The 26737-nt window shown below is 35.4% G+C and overlaps 1 protein-coding gene across 5 annotated transcripts in view; it reads left to right on the top strand.

Annotated features, from left to right (window-relative positions):
* Positions 1-26737, top strand: part of LOC106161055 (CD109 antigen) — a 56718-nt gene that overhangs the window by 27039 nt on the left and 2942 nt on the right. For 2 of the 5 annotated variants that reach the window (XM_087010546.1, XM_087010547.1), the window contains exons 20-36: positions 2347-2530; positions 12025-12142; positions 12684-12797; positions 13434-13544; positions 13943-14071; positions 14507-14651; positions 15183-15359; positions 15651-15732; positions 18627-18795; positions 19202-19276; positions 19591-19765; positions 20329-20537; positions 21019-21174; positions 21782-21844; positions 22676-22848; positions 24107-24254; positions 24699-24801. In XM_087010546.1, the coding sequence (XP_086866672.1) occupies positions 2347-2530; positions 12025-12142; positions 12684-12797; positions 13434-13544; positions 13943-14071; positions 14507-14651; positions 15183-15359; positions 15651-15732; positions 18627-18795; positions 19202-19276; positions 19591-19765; positions 20329-20537; positions 21019-21174; positions 21782-21844; positions 22676-22848; positions 24107-24254; positions 24699-24801 (2331 nt within the window). Of the gene's footprint in view, positions 1-2346; positions 2531-3427; positions 3561-7324; positions 7503-8291; positions 8449-12024; positions 12143-12683; positions 12798-13433; positions 13545-13942; positions 14072-14506; positions 14652-15182; positions 15360-15650; positions 15733-18626; positions 18796-19201; positions 19277-19590; positions 19766-20328; positions 20538-21018; positions 21175-21781; positions 21845-22675; positions 22849-24106; positions 24255-24698; positions 24802-26737 lie in introns of all 5 variants that reach the window. The other 3 variants (XM_087010548.1, XM_087010550.1, XM_087010549.1) reach the window with 3 other exon arrangements.

The raw sequence follows: 26737 nt of genomic DNA, 5'->3' as shown, positions 1-26737 counted from the left end.
TTTTTTGTATTCCATACGGTTTTCGAGTTACGCTGTATCAAAAAGTACATATTGGTGGTGAAAGCAAAATGTGCAGTACGGTAATGGATAATAAATTTTAAACTCTTGAAAAATAAAACATAAGGCTTGGTAAAGCAGACAACTTGTGGTCAAAAATGACATTATTTCATCAAATTTGAACTTCTGGAACTTCAGAGCACCTCCCATTTCAAGAATTTTGACCAAAATGACCTTTTTATTTAAATTAATTTTTTCTGTAGGAAATTTATGGCACATTATGGTAACCCCAAAATTATAACATTTAGTCCCTTATATCTCCAAAACTGGCAGAGATAGGTCCATAGTTACTATTGAAGTTGAATAGGAAGTCATATACTGGCAATCTAAATGTGACCTTAAAATTGACCTTTGACCTACTTTTCACCATGAACTGAACTTTGCAAATTTTGCTTCCCTTTTATCTCCAAAACTGGCAGAGATAGGTCCATAGTTACTATTGAAGTTGAATAGGAAGTCATATACTGGCAATCTAAATGTGACCTTGAAATTGACCTTTGACCTACTTTTCACCATGAACTGAACTTTGCAAATTTTGCTTCCCTTTTATCTCCAAAACTGGCAGAGATAGGTCCATAGTTACTATTGAAGTTGAATAGGAAGTCATATACTGGCAATCTTACTGTGACCTTGAAATTGACCTTTGACCTACTTTTCACCATGAACTGAACTTTGCAAATTTTGCTTCCCTTATATCTCCAAAACTGGCAGAGATAGGTCCATAGTTACTATTGAAGTTGAATAGGAAGTCATATACTGGCAATCTTACTGTGACCTTGAAATTGACCTTTGACCTACTTTTCACCATGAACTGAACTTTGCAAATTTTGCTTCCCTGCTATCTCCAAAACTGGCAGAGATAGGTCCATAGTTACTATTGAAGTTGAATAGGAAGTCATATACTGGCAATCTTACTGTGACCTTGAAATTGACCTTTGACCTACTTTCACCATGAACTGAACTTTGCAAATTTTGCTTCCCTTCTATCTCCAAAGCTGGTAGAGATAGGCCCATAGTTACTATTGAACTTGAATAGGAAGTCATATACTGGCAATCTAAATGTGACCTTGAAATTGACCTTTGACCTACTTTACACCATAAACTGAACTTTGCAACTTTTTAATGCTTTTATTTTCAGAGATACGCCCATAGTTACTATTGAATTTGAATAGAAAGTCATTAGAGGCAATTAACTGTGACCTTTGACCTTCTTTTCACCATGAACTGAACTTTGCAAATTTTGCTTCTCTTTTATATCCAAAACTGGCAGAGAAAAGTCCATAGTTACTATTGAACTTGAATAGGAAGACATATACTGGCAATCTTACTGTGACCTTGAAATTGAACTTTGACCTACCTTACGATGAACTTTAATTTGATTGTACCATTTTTAGTTATATATATTTTTTGCATATTTTGAAAATTCTTGTTGATTGCATTTTTACAGCTTGTCAAGCACAAGACTGGTGGCTGTGTCCCTTATTTTGTGTATGTGGGGGTCTGTACGAATGCGCTTGCTCCAGCTGGTGGTACAATATTCGGAGGCGGTATCGCCTCTCTGATCCTCTAGTTTTAAATTAAATTTTACTTTTTATGTAGTCTTGGAAACTTAAAACTTATATGATACAGACATACTGGTTATAATCTTTGAATATGAAATGAATAAGTAATTTAAGTTGTTTTTTAAAATAAGTATGCAACTCTGAAGATGAGATTTACACCAAGTCTTATGTGTATTATCTGTCTGTTGGTTACCCTTAGCAAAATATCAGGTCTGCTGCCAATTTGCTGCAATATTGCTGCAAATGTTTCATTTTGCCAAGGGAAGTTAGGTGGCTACAGGCATTTGACTGTTACAGTTGTCCACCTTTGTCACTGCTCACATGAAAGTGACTGATTGAAGGAGGAGGCACCTTTATTTGTTTCTTTTTATGTTATTGAGCCTTCTGTCATCTTAGCGCATTGGCAAGCATTGTGGCCATACTGGCTAGATGTCATAATATGTGTTATGAATTTTTAAGTTTCATGAACAACAAGGAATTATTAGACTCAAAACCTATTGAAAAGCTGCAGGGATAACAATTAATGTTAAAGTTGTCTCAGATTATTAATCATGTTTTGATTTTATTGTAATGATTGTTATTGTTTGCATTTTTGATAGAATTACCTCATTTTCAACCATGGATAACTTTATTTCAAAACTAACAAAAAGTGCCATCTTGTTTGTGTTACAGTTAATTCCTTTCATGAGTTTATCTGTCAAACAAGATTTTTCATTGTGTTATGTAGTGACAGACAACTGGTTGCGTAGAGCTGATGGTGGCGACAATGTTTTTGAAATGGCAGCTCTGCTGCCAGTTGCAGACAACGTTGCTGAAGCAGACCAATCCAGAAGCAGCAACAGCCTCCAGACTGTAGAGGAAGTGAGAAAGGAATTTCCAGAAACTTGGCTTTGGATTGACAAAATTGCTGGGTACTTGTGCTGCTTGTGTCTTTTTGCCATGCTCAGACCATTTCAGCCCCAACCACTTCTAAATGTGAAACTGATTTTTTTCCTTGTTTTTTCATCAAAATTTGTGTTAAAGTAGTTAGTGTTTTTCTTTCAGTGTTTTTTTCAATGTCTTTTTTTTTTTCATTTTTTTAAATTTATTATTTTTATTTGTTGTTTGTAGATTTTTTTTCATGTGTGGCAGTGTGTGTCACCCATAAACTTGTAGGCCTTTACATGTAACTGTGTAGCATTTTAAAAGAATAACACAAGAAAGTGACACCTTCAAGAAATTATTTCATTTTATTTTTTTCACCTATTTTCCTGACTTTCAATGACAATCTGATAACAAATTGCCTTTAACTTAACATTTCCACTCATGAAATGACTGCTTAGAACTAAAATCGTGGGAGTTTATTTTAATCAGAAATCTAATTTTTTTCTTAGCAGTTTTCTGCCTTGAGTAACCCCATACCCATATTTGTAAAGCTTTTTCCTACTTTTTTACAAACCCCAAATGACGTGGAAACAAAAATTTACCAAAATATTTATGAGTTGGCATGACCCAACAGATTATGAACAAAATATGGCTGGAAGGTTTTTATCTTTTACCACAGTATGTCACAAACCATGAACGGGTTATAAGTTGAATCAGCTTCTGACTCAATTTCTTAATTTGATTTATTCATCTTTTCTGTGTTATAGCATGAATTTGATTAATTCACTTGTTTCCTTTTTTTCAGAAATTTATTTCACATAAATAAAGCATCATGCATTACTAACTAATTTTATTTCATCAAACTACTTTTTAAAAAATATCTTACCAGACGCTATGTAGATAAATATCAATTTTATTGACATAAAAAACAATTTTCATGGTAGGAAAAGGTATTGTTCATGGAGTACAGATAACTGGAGCTGAACATAATTTTGGAAAGAAGAGTATTTTGAAAGAGCCAGAAAAAATACGTCAAAGTTTTCCAGAAACTTGGCTCTGGACTACAGACAAAGTTGGGTAATAGTTGGCCACATCTCCCCATTTATGTTTACTTTACCCTGGCCAGTTGTACATGTTTAAGACTGGGTTCCCATAAACCTATTGTGTTAGCAGGAACAATCTAATGCCAAGGGGATTCTCACTAAATTGCATTCAGCTTAAGCAGCCTAAATGTCTGTCACACTCACTAAAGCTACTGGGGGGGGTTCACTTTCGTTCATGCTTAAACTTAAGAAACCCCTCAGAAAAAGATGGATCCTGCTGGTATGATACAGTATGCCAATATTCCCTAAGAGCCAAACCTTCCCAGCTTTGGATATAATTATTAGTGGAGTAGGGCATATAACAATACTTTTTCCAGGACTAGTTGTTTTCTGGCTCAGTGCATTGAGTGCAGAACACAATGTCAAGATGCTTGACCTCAACAGAGGTCATAGGTCAGTGAGGTCATAGGTCAGTAAGGTCAGGGGTCGTGAAAGAAAATTTCCATATGTGCAATACACTGTAGTAGTCCTCTTCTTGTGTTTGATAGCTGAAATTACTCTCATCTTGAAAATTCAGAAAAAGAAATATCTGCTTGTGATTTTAATGCTTATACTTGGTTACTTGGATTATAGAATTTTTAAGGATGGAATTTTGGTGACTACTTTGAACTTTAGAGCTTTTGAGCTAAATTGACCCCAAACCTAATCTAAAGTTAAAATTGTGAAGAATTTGTTTTAATGGTCAGAAACATCTAGTTAAACAGCGTATTTAAGCGTTGTGAAAAAAAGTTCATATTTGCCCTTCCCCATTATTATTTACCAACAGGATTTAAATGGACAGATGATCATCATTATTATTACTATCAATTAGCATCTCCCTTAATTATCCCAGAATATATTGCAAATAAAACTACGGTAAAGTCTTGAAAATTTCGTCGTTCTTGAAAATTTCGTCGGCAGACGATTTTCCGCCGACGTAATTTTTTTCCCTTTGAAAACTTCGTCGACCTTGAAAATGAGGTACTCGATAATTTTTGAAAAGTTCGTCACCAAACATGGCCGCGTTGTCCAGCTCAAACATGAAGGTAATGCGTCAGTTGATTCAAGACAATGATACGATCAGGATATCATTGCTGATAACACTCTCAATGGGAGATAGGAACAAAAGTGCGCCCCTGCGAGCGGTTACTCACAATATAGATGGTTTAGATGTGAATTCCCGTTCTCAGTTGCGGGAACGTCGGCCTTTTGTCTTTAGTTTCATTACTATTACCTGGCTTAAGGTGCGTTATCAAGCCGGTAAATAGAAGTCACAGGCCGCGGCTTTGTCATTTGTAACGCCGTTATTGTTATCGGCGGCTGTCCTAAATGAGGAAGACACAATGAAAAAATCAAGATATTATCTCGAAGTGAAATGTATCCGTCACTTCTATTCATGTCCATGTTCAATTTAGGACCATTTAACGATTACCTGGCTTGTACATGGAGATCGTTCGCAATGCGAATGGGACGAGATGGCAATATTCATATCTTCAGCGGAGAATCGTTCGCGTAATATCGTCAACAGATCGTTCGCGATCCAAACAAAACGAGAAGATAATTTTCATATTTGTAGCGGACTCCGTTCGCGTAAGATCATCAGCGGGAGATCGTTTGCGATTTGAGAGAGACGAAAAGGCAATCTTCATATCTTCAGCGGCAGATCGTTCGCGATGTAAGCGAGAATAAAATGCACTTTTCATATTAGTTCAAGGGAACCTCGTTTGTGGAAGATCGTCAGCAGGAGATCATTATTTTAACCCTCCCTCCCCCTTTGAATTTTATAAATAATATATATTTTTCATTTTATCATTAACCCCCCTTCCCCCGCTCACGGCATATCTTCAGCGGAGAATCGTTCGCGTAATATCGTCAAGACTTTGTTTGCGTAAGATCGTCAGAGGGAGATCGTTCGCGATCCGAGCGAGACGAAAAGGCAATTTTCATATCATCATCGGGAGATCGTTCGGGATGTAAGCAAGAATGAAATGCAATTTTCATATTAGTTCAAGGGATTTAGGGAACTTCGTTCGCGGAAGATCGTCAGCGGGAGATTATTTAACCCCCCCCCCCCCCCTCCCCCCCCCCCCCCCCCCCCCCACACACACACACACACACACACTCTTTGGATTTTTAAAAAAATATTCATTTTCATTTGATCTTTAATCCGCCCCCCCCCCTTCCCCCGCTCACGGTATATCTTCGGCGGAGAATATTCTCAGGACTTTGTTCGCGTAAGATCATATCAGAGGGAGATCGTTCGCGATCCTTGCTAGACGAAAAGGCAATTTTCACATCTTCATCGGGAGATTGTTCGCGATGTAAGCAATAATAAAATGCAGTTTTCATATTAGTTCAAGGAACTTAAATTGCGGAAAATCGTCAACGGGAGATCATTATTTTAACTCCCTGTAAATTTTTAGGAAGTTACAGATGGTAATTTTAGAAGGCCTGACACTCAATCCTGGAAAAAGTCCTGCATGCAACAAACGTTCCCAAGTGCGTAATTTTTTTTAACATGTCGCGTCCAGGTTATGATGCAAGGTTGCAATTAGGCTTATCTTGATCCTTCTCCTCTATCAGGAGGTATGTTTCTTACCGAGAAGATAATTCTCAACATGTTTTCGGGTAGCCTACAGTAAGTTAAGTATAACTTAATCGAGATGCACTAATAAATAGATTATTATTTACCACCAGAAAATGACTTAGGAAGTAGTAATAAATATCCCACAATACAGGAGCGTCAAAGATAACAGTCGCTAAGGATAAAAGCCCAAAGGCCGGATTTTTGAAAATTTCGTCATACCCAGGAGTCGGGGAGAGGTAATTTTGAAAAATTAGTCGGATTTACACAATTAAAAATATTAATTAATTTTTAAGCGACGAAATTTTCAAGACTTTACCGTATGTAATTTATCCTAGGTTTTGATCTGTCTATGCTCCACGTACCTGTTTACACCAACTAGATACCAGGGAAGAATGTGTTAAATGTATGGATTCTTCTGGATCCGATGATAGCCCTTGGAAACATGCCCACACAATTCTTCCCACCGATCTGATTAACATTAATGTGATATATTGCATCAATCACCAATTGCTGGCCTCTTTTTTTTTCCTAGGAATTTATTACATGGAAGCAGAAAACACTCTCGTAACATTGCCGTTGCAATCTGTAGGTCAAGTTCGCAGGAAGTTTCCAGAAACTTGGCTCTGGAAATCTAGCGTAGTAGGGTACTAGTCTTGTTTTTGCCTGCTTTTGTGCATTGATCTATATTTACATGTATTTATTTATTTGTATATTGCTCATGTATTTATAAAGCAGATATAACTACAATAACCTTTATTTTTATGCATAAGGTGCAAATACTATATATGGTGTGTCAGTACATTAAATGTATAAAATATACCAATGAGTGTTGCTTAATATTGCTACTTTTGGGTATATTGCTATATCGAGGATTGCTTATTGGTATTTTAATCGCTGTTACCTGTGTGTATTGTGTTTGCCAGAGATATATATATTAATGCATTGTTATGTGATATATGTTAAATTAAAAAAATGGTGTGTGTATGTGTGTGTGAGTGAGAGAGAGAGAGAGAGAGGGGGGCATATATTAAGAGACTTAAATCAAGTTACGTCCATGGGAAAAGGCCTAGAAAAGTGCATAAGCTACAAGATGCACCTGTCCAGCATACTAATTTACAGTCTGTATACAGATATAAGCAGTTCATAGTGGCTTGTTCTCTTTCAATCATTAGGGCCGGTTTTTGCATTTGCCCAGCCAATGGATGTAGCTGATGCCTTTGGGGGAGTATTACGGCAAAATGTGGCACCAAGTCCCGTCCTGAGAAAGAGCGCCACATCTGAACTCACTGCCGTTACCACTGTCCGCAAATTTTTCCCCGAAACCTGGCTGTGGAGCACTGCAGTTACAGGGTACTCGATGAAGACATACATTATATAGTTGACTTTTTACTAACAAGTAATTGGGGAATTGTGATACAGTAACATATAACATATTTCACATACATTGTGACATGTTAAAGTTTTTGCTGTAGAATAGATTTTTTTTTACACTAAGGAGGATAGACATAGGGATGGTGGGGAACAGTGCCGTGTGGAGGGTCTCTTTTATTGGTTTTAAGATCTTGAACAAAAAATGATGTGGATGTGTTTTGCATGCATTACAGCTAATAAATTAGGCAAATTTCTAATAAGCATGTTTGTTATGATTCCCAAGGTTGTGTAGGGTGTGTATTGTGATAATGATCTGCATGTTTCTCTAGATTGGCGAGTTATATACAAGATGTGTACATTTTTAGCCTTGTTGAAGTTTTTTGTTCCAGTTCATAATGGCTAAAGGGCAACAGAAATTGCAACTCAACATGCCTTGACGCAGTATAGCAGTAGCTTTTTTTTCTCTTTTGAAAAGACATTTGTCCAGTCAGTTCACTTTTTATGATTGCATTATTTTCTATTTGGTTTTGCTATTAATTTTAAATTTTTGCATTGTAGTTTCACCTGTATTTGCTCAAAAGCTCCTATTGGTATCTTTCATTTTATTTTGATATATAATTTTGATACACGGTGTTAAAAGGGCAAGAGTGAACCAAGGGGATCAAAGCAGCACGTCAACATTCCGATGAGATCTCCAGGTTAACGAACAGGATAAAACCAATGTGTTTTGTTCATAAAACATAATGTGATGATTTCTGTCTTATCCAGTCTTAGAGCAACGGCCTATAGCAGGGATTGGCGGTGGTATAATGGATGGAGCTTTGGCCCCTGCTGAAGATTCTTCTGAATCTGGCCGTTTAGCTGCCGTAACAACCGTCCGTAAAGCATTCCCCGAGTCCTGGCTGTGGAGTGAGATGATGGCAGGGTATTCGTCACCTTCATCACTACAGTCCAGGATCATGCTGGCATATGGGATTTTCACCAAATACGTCAGAAAATAGTGATCTTTTAAATTAAATACTTATTAAGTTATTTTCAGTAAATATATGTCAGTGACATTGTTTTATTGCCAAATTAAAAATTAAGCTCTTTGGTGAAAATTCAGAATGTAATGATATGCTAGAATGGTCCCAGACAGTATATTGATTTCTTTGGAGCACTTCAGATGTAGAACTTCATACACAACAGGCTACTGTGGAGTGTGGTGATGGTTAAACTGGTACTGTAAAAACTTGAAAATTTAGTCGGTCTTGAAATTTTGTTGGGAGATGATTCTCCACTGACCTAATTTTTTTCATTTTGAAAATTTTGTCAAAAATGATAATGGCCCTCTTGATGCTTTGAAAAGTTTGTCACCTTATGTCAGCTTCACACATTCTAAAATGTTAATTTTTAAGAGACGAAATTTTCAAGTATTTACCATATTAGGTTTGCTCAGACATTTTAACCAAGAAGGGGTGCACTTAAATTTATTTACATTCTTTTATAATGTTAGATTCTCCTACACAGCTTTCAATTGCACCCTGTCTTTTATTTAATTACAAATAGGGATGTTGTAACATGTCATCATAGATTTGTCTTTAAAATAATCAACCATTGATTTTCCTTTAGGGTTTGCTACCAGTTTCCTTTTTAGTCTCTTTGGAAAATTTAGTGAAAATTTTGTCTTTGTGAATGTTACATGTAGGTTATTAGAAAATAGAATGGGAATATGAGAAAAAACTTTTATATGAAGGGAATATCATAATTGTGCGCTTCTGTAGTCAGTGAATTATTGATGCACTATGTTTAATCTGATAATTCAGCAAGGGAATTGGTATTTAGTCCAACTTTGATGCTCAAAGTGGTTTTTATGTCATTTAGAACTGGTTATAGTTTACGTGGCCTATCCTGTAGTATATGTCAGTGCATATGGTCCCAAACAGTTTTTTAAAAATGTTAGTAGCATTTTTCATAGCATGTTGAAAGCTACCCCTGATGCCCTTAGATTTTTGTCTTTTTGCCTTTCTCTTTTATCTGTTGACATTTGGCAGGTTAGATTGGTCATACCTGATTACCACATATTCCAGAAAAATCTAGAAAAAAATGAATATGTGCTTGTTGTTTCAATATTTCTTAAGTTCTGGCTTGCCAGTCTTGGACCATGCTGTTTCTAGGGACTTTCAAGCATACATTTAGCTATGGCTGATTTGTTTTTAGCCTTCGAATACATGTATTATGATGAAATGGACTACGATTTTGCGGCAACAGATTCTGAAAAGACCTTTCATCCAGTTGATGACACAAGTATTACTAAAACTCTGGAGCCTGTTGAAACAGTTAGAAAGAGTTTTCCAGAAACTTGGCTTTGGAGAGATTCTTTTTCTGGGTAAATTCCTGCTAGGTTAGACAAAGCATGGTATTTTTATGCATGGCTGTTGATTGTTTGTGGTCGATTATGGGCATGAAGCTGCTGAAGATGCTATATGTGGAAAATGAATGTCCTCAAGTTACTAAAAACAGTCTGTTTAAACTGGTTACATAGGCATCTCCATTCATCATTGCCCCAGCAGCCAAGAACATAGATTAGAAACAGTTAATAGCTATATAGACTATATTAGACTTAGTCTTTAACCAAGTGGATCAACAGATCTATGTATTGCATCATAACTAATTATCATTGCCTTCTTTTAGCACTTTTTGAATAGGAGTAATTGTTATAAACTAAAAACTTTCAATAGTTTTTGATTCATCTTTTTCAGATGCACTGAATTTGACTAATACATATGACTGTATAGGACATTGTGATGTTAATTTCCATTTGATTTTTCCTTCCAGTTTGAAAAAAAAACATAAATATACTTTTTAACCTTGATATTTATTCTTTTTCACATTATTTTGCATGTTGTCTATATTCTATGATTCATTGAACTTTTTATCTATCTTTTTTGTTTAAGATGCAGTGCTTGTTTGCAAATCTTATCTGTTGCTTTTCAGTTTTATTAATATTGCTTTTGCTTACTTAAACAGTAACACAATACTCATTCGTGTTTCTTTAAGTTACAAAATGTGATAAACCCCCTTATACAATTTTTGTACAAAATTGTCAAGTTAAACATAAAAATAGATCTTAATTATTCTAAAAATGAAAAAAGAACTTGAGGACACTGACATTTTTATTTTAACCACTTGTTTCAGAGCCACAGAAAATAATATTTTAAATTGTATTATTTTAGAACTTTTGGTTTTAACTTAAGTTATTTCCCTACAGAATACAAATAGGAAGGTCCTTATGTTTTCAAGAGCATTAATTCTTCACCGAATTTTTCAACTGTCTCAGTTTTTCTTGCAATTTTTTTCTCATCCCAAGTCAGTTTTTTAAAATAATACTTGTGAGGCCTTAAACATCCGTGTAAGGTCATTTGCAAATATACACATGCACATACACATGCTTATACACAACACGTGCAGCTCTACTGGTACAGCACACACATGCAGATATACAACACACATGCCTAAATTGGAGTCCCCATTTTTGTCAGCATGTATTTCTTTGTTTTGATTTCCTCTATACTCAGTAAATAACTTGATGCTAACTGTGTTATTCTCAACTAACAGCATGCTCTCTGTTATATGGTAACTACCCACTATATTTCAACAAAATTAATCAAATAACAAGGAATCCCCCAAAACAATGATTTGTTAGTAATATCTGAAAAAGATGACTGAAAAGTATTATAAAATAAACATTTTTTTTTTCAATGAAGGGGCTAAAATAATTGATTTAAAGAATACCTATTACAGTTGAAATAAATGGGGTGTTTGAAATTTGTGAGTAGCTACCGTTAGATAATAAAATTAATATCTATCCACACCCAGGCACCATAGTATAAGGGTGTGTTCACAAGGAAACTATGATCGTACTAGGTAGATAGATCCAATTCCGCGAGGACTACTGAATGTAATCAGATTAACTGACTGCCACGCCTTGAGCAGGTAACAGGTGATAAATTTTCCTGTGCTGCTCGAGGTGCATGCTATTCAGTTAATCTGGTTGCATTCAGCAAGAGTTCCCAAGGAGTTGGACTGATCTACCTAGTACAGTCTCTCATTGGGAACACACCCTTAGTGATAGTTGAGGCACTGTGGATATGGTATAGATTGTAAATACCAACGTCATCATGTACATGTATATTATCCAATATATTTGTTGGTATGATTTCTGTTTTTATATTTATGATTTTACAGCACAAGTGATATGTGAATTAAATGCTATAATAACATTTGCAAAGTTTTGATACTTTTCTTACTGAAAAAAGTTTCATGTGGTAAAGTAAAATTTTAATGACTATCAAAAAAAAAGTAAACATCAAATTCACATTGTAGGATCTATCTTAAATTAAAGTTCAATAAATTAAAATTCAGATTTATCATGTTGATTTGTAGTTTTTATATACAATTGTGACTAGACCATGGTCGTCAGTGTATCTCGATGTAACAGTAATTCATTTCTCTCACTAAGGTCTGATGGGAGAGTATCATTTGAGACCAAGGTGCCAGATACCATTACTTCCTGGGTGGCAAGTGCTTTTGCCGTCAGTGACACAATGGGACTGGGTGTGGGCCCCACCCCTGCTAAGGTAGGTACTGTGAATCTTATTTAAAAAAAATATATATATATATATATATATATATATATATATATATATATATATATATATATATATAGAATTTTAAAGTAAATCTACTAGCCAAGAGGGGAAATGTAAAATAAATCCATTTAATTTTAATGATGATTGAAATTTAATTTTGTCCTGATTTGGTGAAATTTGGCAGTTTAACATTAGATTGTCAGATTTTTTTTCTGTATGTCAGTAAGTAGATCAAAGTTCAGATTCAGTGTTGTTTTACATATTCTACCATAATAGATTTCTTTTTGCTTTATTTCTTGAATCTCTCTCCTGATACATATACAAAATCAACATTTTAGCAAACCTTTTATTAATATATAATAAATGGTAGACAGAACTCCTTTTTACTTTTTCTTTACCTTTTCCTTTAAGGATCTTTCTTGTTAAAACACAATATGGGAGACTTGTCTAATAACTTGCATTTGTGTGTGTGCATGCCTGCATGGACTTGTCAGTCAAATATAGTGGCATATTTTATTTGAATTTTCAGCTGCGTGCATTTAAACCGTTCTTTGTGACTGTTAACCTGCCATATTCGGTGGTAAGAGGAGAACAGTTGGAACTGAAGGCTATAGTGTTTAACTACATGGGAGTGGACCAAACTGTAAGTTATGGGTATTTTTTATGTGAGATACATTTTATTGCTTATTGGCTGGGTCTTAGTATAATATTGAAAATTAATGAAAAAATGTTGTGAACTTCTGAAAAAGGGTTGTGAAATAATCAGATTGATTTCAACTCCTGTGTTATGTGCTGTTATATGGAATGTAAAAAAAAATGGAAAAGTATTTGTTAATCACATAATTTTAAAAGATAGTTTGAATAGTGATTTTGGTTCAGTTTATATAATATTAGACTCTATGCTTTCAAATCTCTTCTTGTCATCACCATCCTAGTGGTAACTAAAATTTCTGAAGGGTTCAATACCTGAATTACAGTCTTTATTTTTTATATCTAATATTTTTCACATTATTCACTCTCAAAAAAACTATGAGCTCCCCATGTTAAAGTTAATGTAACGTGCAATGGGCTATAGAGAGTAATCTCTACTAGCATCTCTGTAGCTACTGGCAGTAACAACAAAATTCTGAATCACTTTGTATGATTATAGATAGATAGATAGATAGATAGATAGATAGAACCAATAATGCTGATAAAAATTTTAAAGTATTGCTTGGGCTGTTTATATTTATGCTCATTGTATAATCGTTGAAAATGCATTTTGTCTTATTGTTTTTAGGTGACAGTTACTCTAAAAAGATCCACAGCTTTTAAGGTTCAAGGAAAGGAAGAATCAAGCAACAAGATTGATTCAGGTCTTGCCTTTGCTGAAGTCAAGAATGTCATAAAAGTGAGGGTTACTGTCAGTAATTTTTCCCCTTAAATTTCCTGGTCTAATCATATTATATATTTAAATCTTTTTAGTTTATTATTCACCTTTTATTGAAATTATTTCAATTGAACCTGCCTAATCTAATTTTATGAAAATTTTACCAAAAATGGGCTAAAAGTCATTCTTTTCTGTGACATAAGTCTTTTCATGACTTCCAGATTCTGTTAATTTTTTTTGTTTTCACAAAAATGATAATAAAATAACAATAATTGTGATCTGATAATTTTTGTACTTTATCCCTTGTCTAATAATGGAAATTTTTTCAAGATTTCTCAAGATTATAGATATGAGAAAACTTTGTTTCACTCAGACATTTGAAAAAGTTTAGCTTTACTATATATTTTTGATGTTCTCAGGTACCAGCAGGTGGAGGCACTTCCACCTCTTTCTGGATAGTTCCTCAGGACCTAGGAGGGGTCAAGGTCGAGGTGCATGCCCAGTCCACCTCTGCAGCAGACGGGATGGAGAAAATGTTGCTTGTGAAGGTGACAACAATCATGATGGCTTTTGACAATCCTGCTGCTTTTAATTTCACTGTTATGTCAACCTCAGTGGTCAAAAGCAGAGAAAAATTTTGGAGGTCAAGGTTTGGTGAAAAGCACATGGAAGCAAACTGAAAGTAAAAAAGATTTTAATTTCAGGGATAAGATTTTTCCAACTATTACATGTACCAGATTTACGAATTTTTTGGAGTCAAAAATACTATTGGCCTAGGAAGCCCTCTGGACCCCATGTCATATTTTCCGATTTTTTCAGTCTTATCCCTATAATTTACTGCTACCAATAAAATCAGTAGAACTGCTGATAAGGTTTAAGGACACGTACCGGTCATATTCAGGAACTTCTTCAATTTGCTTTTTGTAAAATAGAGTTGAAAGGCTTATAGCTTTGAACCTGATTAAATTTATTGATAATTTCAGCCTGAGGGTAAACTCCAAGAAGTTGCACAATCATTATTAGTGAACGTGACATCATCGACTCCATTTCAACAAACCCTTCAGCTGCCTATTGCAAATGCCAGCACCCTCGTCCCTGGGTCAGAGTACATCACTGTGTCAGCCATTGGTAAGGTGTTAATAGGAATTGATTTGATGAGATTTTGGTTAAAAAGTTCAACTCACTTCACGTGGAGTCTTGGTTTTTTTTCTAGTGACATCATGCTGTCAAAGTTCAGCTTGAAAATAACAGCTTAGTTTGAATGTACTGATAGAAACATTTGAAATAAAGTATATACTGATTATAGTTCACAGATTTCTGATACTTATAAATGTTGTGGTGAATATTTGGACTGCGGGATTCTCTTTTAAGGGCTTTTATTTGGAGAGGAGAGGTGGGAGTGCTTCTTCCAGACTGTTTCTAAATTTTTCCCAGTTAGGGCTCTTTTTGTGTGTGTATAGTAGCATGTAACATGTTTAACCTTAACTATTTGAGAATTCAGGAAGCTTTGGAGAATAAAAAAAATACTTGTTAACCAGCTTACATTGAATTCACGTTTTATTTTTGAGAGAGAGAGAGAGACAGAGAGAGAGAGAGAGACAGAGAGAGAGAGAGAGAGAGATTTCTGGATCTAAATCATTTCCAATGCTTTCTTCTCAGGTGATATAATGGGGTCCACCCTGGATGGTCTGGAGAGACTGGTGAGACAACCCACTGGCTGCGGGGAGCAGAACATGCTGGGGCTGGTGCCCAACATTGTAGTGAGAAAATATCTGGAAGGTGTCGACAGACTCTCTAATGACATCCGTGCAAAGACCACCAAATTCATGAAATTGGGTATGTATCCATAATAAATGAACTAAGGTTAACTAGAACTAAGGTGTGTAGATTATCAGAGCACAGATGGGGTATTTTATGAGAAGTTTCAAGTAATATTATGAGATTTGTAAGGTAAATTTATACTTTTGAGGCTTTGTTCATAAAACTTAAATGCCCCAGTCCTGTGTTTTGTTGTGTTGAAGTGAATATTTTCAGGTAACTCGTAGATGGCAAACTTTATATAGTTAACTGCTGCTTTGAAAATAAATTGAATTTGTTGTAGTCTAATGATTGCATTTTGATTACCAGGATATGAGAGAGAGCTAAACTATCAACATGATGATGGGTCATTTAGTGCATTTGGGAATAATGATAACAGCGGGAGCATGTGGTAAGTTATTAAAGATCAGAACTGTTTGACACAAGGTGGAGCTTTTTTTCTCACCCTTTGTTACCTTGCAGTCATCTTGGTCATAGACGGTCTTCCTTGAGATGCTCTGTCAGTTGTAATGCGGCCGTTGTAATGCCCTAAGTAAGTGAACCCAAGTAGGAGAGATGTGATTGATATAAGACCACAAATTTTCTTCAGAAGACTTAAAGACAGAGCTATAAATGTGAAACGCAATGATAAGTAAACAGTAGGTATAAATGGTAACTTCAGTGATAACAAAAACGAATAGTTGATGAGGAAAGGAGGGTTGATTTTTTTAATTAAGCTGGTTTATAACGATGTGCAGGTCAGACTGAGCAAGATACTATACCTTACTAAGGTATCTACCCTGAACAGTAAAACGTCTGACACGGAATATGATAGAAGTGGGAAACTAAAAGTAGGTAACTGAATCGGCATAGCAGGTGCCCATGTGATATCCAATAAATTTCGGGACATTGCGTCCGCCTATGTCATCAGGTGACTGGAGATTCTACACGCAAGGACCCTTAATTTCTTTGTGCAGTCACAGTGACCGCCTTGGGAGCAAACAAGAAACTCCTGGATAGAAAACGTTTTGTCAACAGCAACTGCTAAATCGCTAGAGAAAATAAAACTTACCGCAATCATGTAACAGTCGGCAATTGTACTGTTGATCCTTGCTTGAAGTTGTGCAGAATCTGTCACTGTACGCTTCAACAGATCGAGTGAACTGCTGGAAAGTTCTCATAGAGGTAAAATGAAATTTTTTGAACTGAAGATTTCAGTTGAAGATTTGAGATAACTTGAAGCTTAATTGTATCATGCACGTGAACAGAATGAATCAAGCAGAATGAGGCCAGGCAGTGATGCCCCATGGTATAAGTAGCAACATGTGCCTCAATGGAGATTACCCCTCTAGGGCACAATTGAGCATGTGCAGAATGCGCATGTGCGTAATTAAGCTCTAGAGATTGTTGTCGCCATAAAATGTCGTTTGACTACGCCAAACTTTCCTTTTACTCACTGACCACTAGTTGGTAAATTTAATTTAGCAACCAGGATCCTATAATTGTAAATGTAAGGTAGATGGATTAAGTGTGAAATACTTTGAATAACTGGCAGTTATTATCATGGACATAATGAGAGAAGGACGTGAAATGCAGAATCTTCCTTTGAAGCTATGTGCATTCGGGTAAACATTCGCTAATCGTCTCAGATAAGCTGTTTTGATAGCTCCACGGGAGCCTGAAGAACTTATGATCAAGGTAGCGCGCGCTGTGCCTCATTGAAATTCTTTTGTTCTATTGCATGGATAAAGCAATTTCTCGCGGTCCCTCGTGGTTGCTATGATACAGCATTGCCTCCATCTTGTAGTTGCTAGCACATAGACTTGGGTCAACAAGTGGAAATTTGTTTTGGGTTTTCAGTTTCTTTTTCCTGTTACCTAATTAAAACGGACTCTGGCCTTTGTCTATACTTGTTATCGTTTCCAAGATTGTATTGATATATGTCGAACTGATATATAACTGGTTTAAAAGCATGTTGACTAATAAAGCCAGGTAGGTGCTATCCAAACGCATCTGATAACCAGATAATGCAATGCAGCAAGCCAATTACAGAGGTGAGACTTTAATCTCAAATGTGATCAAGATCCACTTTTATGACCATTACCCAAGTAAATATAATCATGAAGTTTGCATGTGTACATGTCCACATTTATACTTAAATTAAAAGACCAATGAAGGTGTTTGTCAATTGTCTCTATGCTGTTTAGGGACTCCAATTTAAATATATATATATACTTCAGAGCAGTGTTAATGTCAACTTTGATAAAAGAATATTAAAAGGCCCACAGGTGTGTTTTTGTGCATAACGAATGCGTGTGTGGTGCCATATTGCAATGAGAGCCCATATTGAAAGTTGAAAAAATAATAATTATCATTCTCAGACTGGAGCAGACCATAGCCGGTAATGTGTAAATACATTTATATATACTTCAGAGCAGTGTTAATGTCAACTTTGATAAAAGAATATCAAACGACCCACAGGTGCGTTTTTGTGGGTCACGAATGCGTGTGTGGTGCCCTATTGCAACGAGAGCCCATATTGAATGTTAAAAATATTAATTATCATTCCTTAATTCGGACTCACTTAAGCAAGTAATATAAACCTTTTCATATAGTACACAGCAGTGTAAATGCCACCCTAAACCGTACGTAAAAAATACCAGACCTAAAACTATGTCAGCGAGTTGAATAAATCGGAGAGGAATTGCGTCATTTTTATTCAAGACACGATTGAAGGTTTCATTATTGCCACGTCTCAGGCTAATTTCTCAAGTAGAAAGAAAAGTTTGACACTAGAAATATTTTCCAATCGGACCATAGCTGAAAACAAGTATACTACACTACAATTGTACAATTTTGAATGCTCATTTTACGGCAACAAACAAGATTGCCTTTACCACATAGGGCATTTTGAATTCCTCCATGAATAAACATATCAAATTCTCACATAGATTCCAAATTGACAGAACAAATTGTACTTATACTTACGTAATCTCTATAATTGTTTTGTCTCATCCACCCGAAAGATTGACTCACATTATCGCGAACTACCTGCCCAAATGACACAAAAAGTCATTGACAACTGCGATATGCTCTCTTATCTGTACGGGAGGTCGCGTGATCCGAACGCACATGGTTTCGCGAAGAGCTCACGTTAAGCCGATTATCCTTTGATCTTGCTCCGCGTTTCACGTCCTTCTCTCATTATGACCATGTTATTATGGAGAAATTGGAATGACTGTGAAAGAATGGCAGTTAGGTTAGTTCTTTCAAAATTTAAGGCTAAAGATTTTATTTTAATTTCAGGTTGACTGCATTTGTGATGAAATCATTCCACCAGCTGAAGATGCTGAATGACCCAGAAGTGTTTATTGACCCAGCCATTATCAACAACGCTACAAGCTGGATTTTGAAGAAACAAAGCAGAGATGGTTCTTTTCCAGAGCCAGGAAATGTTATTCACAAGGATATGCAGGTCTGGGCTTGATAAATGTGTGTGTGTGTGTGTGTGTGTGTGGGGGGGGGGGGGGGGGGGGCATGGGTATCTATTTGTATCTCTATATTTTTGCCATATGATATTCAATCTTTTATATTAGTAAAGAAAATTTTGACATTTTTTGATATAATGAAAATTGTTTTAAACTAGATAACATATACAGTCTTATGGAACAAATTTAGTTTGCATTTGAAAACTCTTTAAAGTTAAGATAATCCATTGAGTATGATAAAATCAGAAAACAAATCATTTAACTTTCTTTTATTAGTGCTTTGGTGGGGAGGGGGGTATACCTTGCAATCAATTCATTTTCATAGAGTCTTTCACATGATAATTTCGCAATTACAATTGTTCGTTAAATTTTGTGTACTGTCTATTTTACTAGGGTAAAGCAGGCAGTGGGACTTCCCTGACAGCTTATGTGGCCTCAGCTTTAGCTGAAGCCCAGGCCTCACTCTCTGTAAGTTATACATTTTTCTAAAGAATACGTGAATATTAAAAATTCAAATCATCATCATCAAAAATGTTGAAGACAATTTTGAGATATCTTATTCAATAACAAACATGCAGACAAACTAGCATCAGTGAAAACATTGTTTTGTTGGCGTAGGTAAAAACTGCACAAATTAAGTTGCCATGGTTGAGAAGTACTAAATAATAGTCAAAAAACATCAGGAATACATGCTCATTGAGATTTTTTTTGTCTTCAATCTGTCAAATTCTCCATTTTATTACTATGAATTTGAACTGTCACTGTGACAATCCTCATTCCAGTCCTCGGGCAGTGCTCGCAACTTGGCCGATGCAATGAGATTCTTGGAAACTGAATTATCGTCCATCACTGACCCATATATTCTGTCCATTATGGCGTATGCCTTTATCAAAGCAGGCAAACAATCCCTGGCTGACCAGACTTTGGCCAAACTGGAACCCATGGCAACAGAAAAAGGTAAAATGTACATTGCTACAAAGAGAAGTCTGCTGCCCAAGAGGGGCCCGTCCAGAAATTAAGGGATCATTCTGGCATGTGCTGACATCTGGTGTTTTATAGAGGTTTTTTAATTTAAAGGTTTTACGGCTGGCTTTTAGCTTATAGTCAAAGATGGGAAGGTGTTACCATTTTGAATGAAATTTCCCTTTTTCTATTAAGAACTGTTCAGTGTATAATTGGAAATAAAGCAGCTAGCTTTTTCATGGGTCATCATAATTGATCCGTGGATCTGTTAGTCTGCTGTTTTGTATGCACTCTATGGCACTGTGGAAAGCGGCATTTGCTCTTTGTCTAATATCAATTGAAATAGTTGTCGCTTTCTTTTTTCATCTTAGTAGCCCTATGTCATGATTCCTCTTTTGCAGTTTTATAATGCATAACTATGACATGTTGTAAAGTAGTTTTGGAATTTGTCTCTGTGTTGAAAAGTCAAATATAATTTCAAGATGTATGGATGGCCTCCATTCCTTATTTCAAGAGGTGAACATCTTATAATGTAAATACTTCTATTTCTTTTATAGACGGAATGAAGTTTTGGGAAGATCAAAGTGACCCAATGCCTGTGAGTGGCTCCCGTTTCTATCACCATCAGGCCAAGTCATCGTCCATTGAGATGACATCATATGTCCTGTTGACGTATTTGGCAAAGAGAGATCTTATCACTGGTATACCCATGATGAAGTGGTTGACATCTCAGAGAAATGGGCATGGAGGCTTCAGATCCACTCAGGTAATGTATTACCCTTAGCAAAATATCATATCTGCTGCAAATTTGTAGTGAGTTTGTGATGGGTTTGCTGCAATATTGCTGCAAACTGGAATTCCTTCTTGCAAATTTGCAGCAAGTTTGCTGCAATATGGCTGCAAATTAGCAGCAATAATTTTTTTCTTGCAAATTCCTGCAAACTGTTGCTGCAAGCTTTTCATTTTGCTAAGGGAACATATGCAGCATGATACAATAGAATGCAATACAATACATAGAATTTTATTTGAATTTGAATACAAAGGATACATCCGACTTTCAATTTAGCTTTGCAGTTATTTTTGACAGCTAACAAGGTGAATTGCAGGTCCTGAGATTTTGTTTCTTTTTTAATAACAAAAAAAAAAAAATGCATGTAAATTTAAGTGCACAGGGTTTTCCCAGAGTTGCTTCTAATTTTAGTTCTTGTTACTATTTTTTTTTTTTATTTTAATTAATTTAATTTCAGGACACAGTTATGGGTCTTACTGCCCTGGCGGAATTTGCAGCTCTGTCCGGCAATACTAATAAAAACTTGCAGATCACTGTTACCGCTGATCAGGATGTTGCAAGCTCTTTCACCCCAATTACTGACCAGAATGATCTTGTGTTGCAAAAAATACAGGTAATGTATGGATTTGAAGGTGAAGTGTACACATATTGTTAACTTAAAGTATTTCATCCTAATGCACATTGATGTCATTTAATATAAAACCTGTGTATAAACGAAGTGTTACACATTGTGGCATTCAAAATTGTTTAATTATTATGGAATAAACAATTTTTGCCAATAATGTACACTGTTACTAGATAACTCAGCTGGGATAAGCATATTATTATTATTATTTTTTTTTATTATTATAATTATTATTAATAATACAGACAGTGTCACCATTATGTATTTCCCACTGGATGAATATCAAGAAATAACTTTGAAAATTTTTAATGATTCTGAATATTTCGACCTGACAATAAACTTGATTGTATACAGCTATAAATTCCCCTGTCAGTTTCCCTTTTTTTTTTTCCTTTTTTTTTTGTCAGTGAAGTGGAAAGAGGTTACATGACAACTTACTCTGTCATCTTCCATTTCTCATCCATCAAAATATTGCATACAATCAATTTTCAAACCCAAAAGAGCTTTAAAGATATTAAGTTATTAAGAAGAAATGTACAGGTGTTTCACACACGTGTGCTATAAATCTTCATGCCAGTATTATTGTTGGTTACAGCTGGAGAAGAGCACAAGAGAAGTGACCATAAGAGTGACCGGCACTGGTGTCGGCTTGATTCAGGTATTCAGTGCATTATTAAGTGATTGGTAAAAGCGACAATGAAATGTTTGTGAAAATGGTTTATACATATGTATTCTAGTTAAAACACAAGGTGTCCACTGTATGTGACATTTGACAGCGTCATTATATCAAGGTGCAGCCCAGGTAGAAATTGCTTTTCAGACCCGTAGCTAGTCATTTCAAAAGGGGGGTTATTTTCTGAAAAAGTGGACCTTTTACAATGAAACCTTTGTGTACTTAGATCAAATTTTACCCAGAATAGACCTTTTCCTGAAAAAATTGCGCTTCTTCTAACCCCCTGAACCCCCCCTGGCTACAGGCCTGCTTTTGCATATTGCAAACAGTGGACAGTAAGTATTTACTTGTTCCATGTCTGGCGCTTCGAACAACAGGATGAATGCACCAGAGAGTATTTAAGTACAGGTAAGTGTGTTAGTGAAATACAAGTGCAATCATATCCTATTGTTTAGAGTGCCGGCCATGGGATATGTGAGTTTATGATTTCTGATGATAGCTTGCAAATTAACGCACAGGGACTGTAGACTACCATTTCAAAATTAGTAGAAAATTTGTTTAGTGTAATTTGCAATTTCTTTTGCCTTCAGCATTATGCTTAATCTTGCTGTAGATGTACATGTAAGTTTTTTTTTTTCCACGGGTGTCCTAAAGATTCATGGCTAAGGATAAGACAAGCAAACTAGCCATCTCATCAAGAAAAGAATAAAACCATGGTGTTTGGTCTGTTTTAGTTACTGAGTCTGGGTTTAGCACTCTTTTAGACTTGCTAATAAGATGAGTTTTTGCATGTTTGTTTCTCTTCTATTTCACAAGGTGTCCTCCATATTTAATGTAAAGGCTGGGGGATATAAGAAAGCCAACTACATCAAGACATTCCCAGAAACCGGAGACTCTGGCAGCTCCAGTGAAAACAATGGAATTGCACTGAGAGTGAATGTTCAAGAGTCCGAGGACAAGAATAGCATGGAAGCTCAAGTCTGTGGAAGGTACCGTATCAATAATAAGCTATTAATAATAATAGAGCTTCTTGGCCTATTGGCCCTGCAGAATACAAGAATCTGAGAATCTACTGGCCTAATAAATGCACTGAAACTGTCAGACTACACAGATCCATCCAACTCTGTGGACACTCTCTCACTGATTGCAATTAGTTTAACAGATTATCACGCCACTTCTTGGTGTTGAGTAGAATACAGAAAAGCTGATGGTTATGCGAGTGTTTTTTGGAAACATGAGAAGACCTGTTAATCTACGGTTGAACAGATTGATTATATTAAGTTAGATTCCCTGCGGAGTTGGCACGATCCATATAGACCGATAGGTTCAGTAGGAATGAGTCCTTTATAATTAGTAAACAAAATTCCATCATCTTTACTGGCCTGGTTTAGGCTTCACTGGCATTTCTCATAAGACCAGCATTTAAAGAGGGATACTGGTTTTTTAATAGCTATCTAGTATGCTGTCATCAATTACAGCTACCAACTTCACATATTTTAATTCATCTCAAAAGCCATAACGGAATGACGTTCATTCCCAAGCTTTGCCATTATGAGACTCCTTCGGTAGTAATTTAAATGGCTTTTTAATGATTTTTGTGCAACTAATGTCAGTTAAAATGTTGAAAACATGCTCTTTTCAAGTCTGTTAATGCTAACCAGTCATTTAAACACCATAGTATGTTGATTCTAAAAAAAATGTATATTTTAATATTATTTAGAGAGAACTTTCTTCAGTATTGGGCATTTTTCCTATGTGAAATATATTGTCACTGGGTAGATGCAAGTGTATCAGTGTTTTCTCTTGCCTACATATTATTCAGAACTTTAAGAGAGAAAAAATGTTCATTTTGGCAAAACAAAAAACAAAACATAAAAAAAAGGATTTGCCTGGGGTAAAAACAACAATTTTTCCATACTTACCAGTGGTTAATGAATCAATTCCACCATTAAAGTTAGTTCCTGTTTTTTTTTTTTTTTTTTTTTTTTTTTTTTTTTCTAAAAAGATTTTTTAAAATCTCTTAAGACATTATTACCTTTGATAGCCATCTATGGAGGTCACATGGCCCAGTGACAAGCACAGATACCAGAAAAATTGAAGAAATTGCCATATTGATTGTAAAAAGGAATTATATTTCTATGCTTATAATTTTCATATGAAATATGTATCTCATACAAAGAGTTATTATCCCGTTAAATCAGTATGGAATTTCAGTTTTCAATGAAAAATTATTTCCATTGCTCACAGGTGGACTGGTGTTGACAGAAGTGGTATGGTTACCCTAGAGTATGGGGTTGTCTCGGGGTATGCAGCTGATGCTGACCAACTCCGCAAGCAAGATGGGATTAAGAAAGTTGAGACTGAGGATCAGAAACTCGTTGCATATTTTGATGAGGTATTTTTAGATTTATGAAGGGATGGATGTATCAGTTGAAAAGTAGTTAGTGTGTGGAGAAACTATTACAGTAACAGTCTTACCTAAAGGTTCATTTGTCATACATGAATCAGAAGTTGTTTACTAAAATGCTCCCCATTTCCCTAAGGGGTTCACGTGTTTTTTATAGACAATTGGATACCTTCTGTCCTCCATTTGTTTCAAGTTACTACATGTGATAGCATGCATGCGCCGTTTAAAACACATAATAACATGACCTTGGACATCCCACATGTTTTTATAGACAACTGGACTCCTTCTGTCCACCATTCGTGTCGCGCCAATCGTGTCTCGATCCCCAGTCATGTCTAGTTGCTACACGTGATAGTATGCACACACCGTCGAAAACACTTAATAACATGACCTTCAACATCTCACATTGTTTTTTTTTTTTTTTTTCTGTAGTTACCCACTGATGAAAAATGTTGGATGGTCAAGGCCCAGAGGGTGGCGGCAGTGACCAATGTCCAGGAGGCCCCCATCACACTGTCAGCTTACTATCAAAATGGTAAATATAGTGATTTGATATTAAAGCAACTGATCCCTTTTATCTTCCTATTTCTTCATCATCTTTGGTTTTTCAGGTCTTCTGTCCTAAATGATCAGGGTTGGACGTTTTCCGGACTGTTCATATGTAGTGTGTGAAAGCTTTGTGCACATACTACTTTTTAGTACTGTTATTAATGGATGAAATGCCTCAATCCATAGCATATGTTTTATTATCAAGCAAAAATGTGTGTCAATCTGTAAAACTTTGCATGTTGACATCCATATTTCCACCAGTGCATATTTACAAATGTATGTCATATTTTAACTAAAACAAAAATAATTTTTTGCGCTGATGTACAATGTGAATCTTTTACAAGTTGAAAAAAATTAAAATAATTTGGCAAATATTTATTTCTGTACTCGATACCAAAAGTTGTGGTATTTTCCATTTTTGTCCAAAAACTTGTTGGTGAGCATGTCATGTCTTTTAATTCAAAAGACACAAAGGCATCACTGTCAGAATGAGTTATTCCACATTGTTTTTGACAAATGATAGTACTTTTACCTTCATATTTGGATAATAATTGTGTCACAGGGGTAATATGTTGAATTTTAGAATCATAATTCAGGCAGTTTTTTTATGTACAGACATATAGTGTCTGTGCATATAGCCATCACCTGCGTCTTTCATTGCCGTCACCATGCACTTTCAGAGTTTTCACAATTAGGGGAAAATGCCTAACCTTTTGTCTTCAAAATTACATATTAGCAAAATACAGGTAGAGCTCAAATGTAAACTTGATCAAACCATTTTTCCACAATTTTTTTTAGCATATACTATACCATATGCAATATAAATGACACATTTCAAGGAAAACCAGTAGGTTTATTGACTTCAAACTTACAGGAGTGATGAATATTACTAAAATTCAGGTTAAGTTAAAAAATCAGTTTGATCAAACAGTTTTTTTTTTTTTTTTTTGAAGTTATGCTGTTTTTTTTCAGCATATATTATACAATACAATACAGATAACATTTTACGGAAAACGGATTGACCTATTGTCTTCATACCTACAGAACCAATGTATATAACTTAAATACTGTCTAGTTAAAAATCAGCTTGATCACATTATTATTTTATTATTATTATTATCATTTGAAGTTGCATTTTTTGTGAAATGTTCATTTTTCAAATATTGTAATTTTCATTGTGTGACTTTGAATTTCCTTGGGCATGAAGATCTTTACTACAGTGGTCACATTTTCTGAATATCCATAATACTTATAGTTAAAAATTGGTGGTGATGGTGTTGTCAAGCTTTATGTCATGTTGCGTCAATATTGCAGAAAACCCAGTTTTGGAAACTGTCTCGTTAATGACCACTTAAGGAAAACCATGTCACTTACGATTCTCAAACTTACAGAAAAGAAACATAGGGCTAAAATACAGCTTGAGTTTCAGTTTTTTATGAAATGTTCATGAAATGCCTGGAAACCCTGTACAACTTTTAAGGTATTCCTAGTGTCCATGTCACTTTTTGTGCATATTTAAAATTTGGTGTTGATTTTGCTGTTAAGCATCATATAAAATTGCATATAAATTGTCGATACACACCATATCATAATGGCATCATTATTTCCTTTTATGTCTGCACATTTAACAGCTTTGCTGCTTGTTTCATTTATTTGTTCAAAGTTACAAAGAGCTAGCAGTGGCTGTTGTCTAGACAACTACATATATTGCTTATGGCATCACTTGTTTACAACCAGTAAGTACAATGTGGTATTACATGTAATGTGTTTGAATGGCGCCACATGCTAAAGAACCAGTCTCAGTTAAGTGTTGTTAATTTTTTTTATGATTTATTGTTTTGGGTTCATCCAGTGCACCCTGAGCTTCAGAGATAACTTGACACTAACCTCTTCACAATAGCCTATCTTCATCGTGTCAAGTT

Source organism: Lingula anatina, chromosome 4, assembly GCF_051362555.1.
Source record: "Lingula anatina isolate TDL-2025a chromosome 4, LinAna3.0, whole genome shotgun sequence".
NCBI classification, from domain to species: domain Eukaryota; kingdom Metazoa; phylum Brachiopoda; class Lingulata; order Lingulida; family Lingulidae; genus Lingula; species Lingula anatina.
The sequence above is the reverse complement of the archived record's forward strand: the minus strand, read 5'-3'. Positions and strand labels throughout refer to the sequence as shown.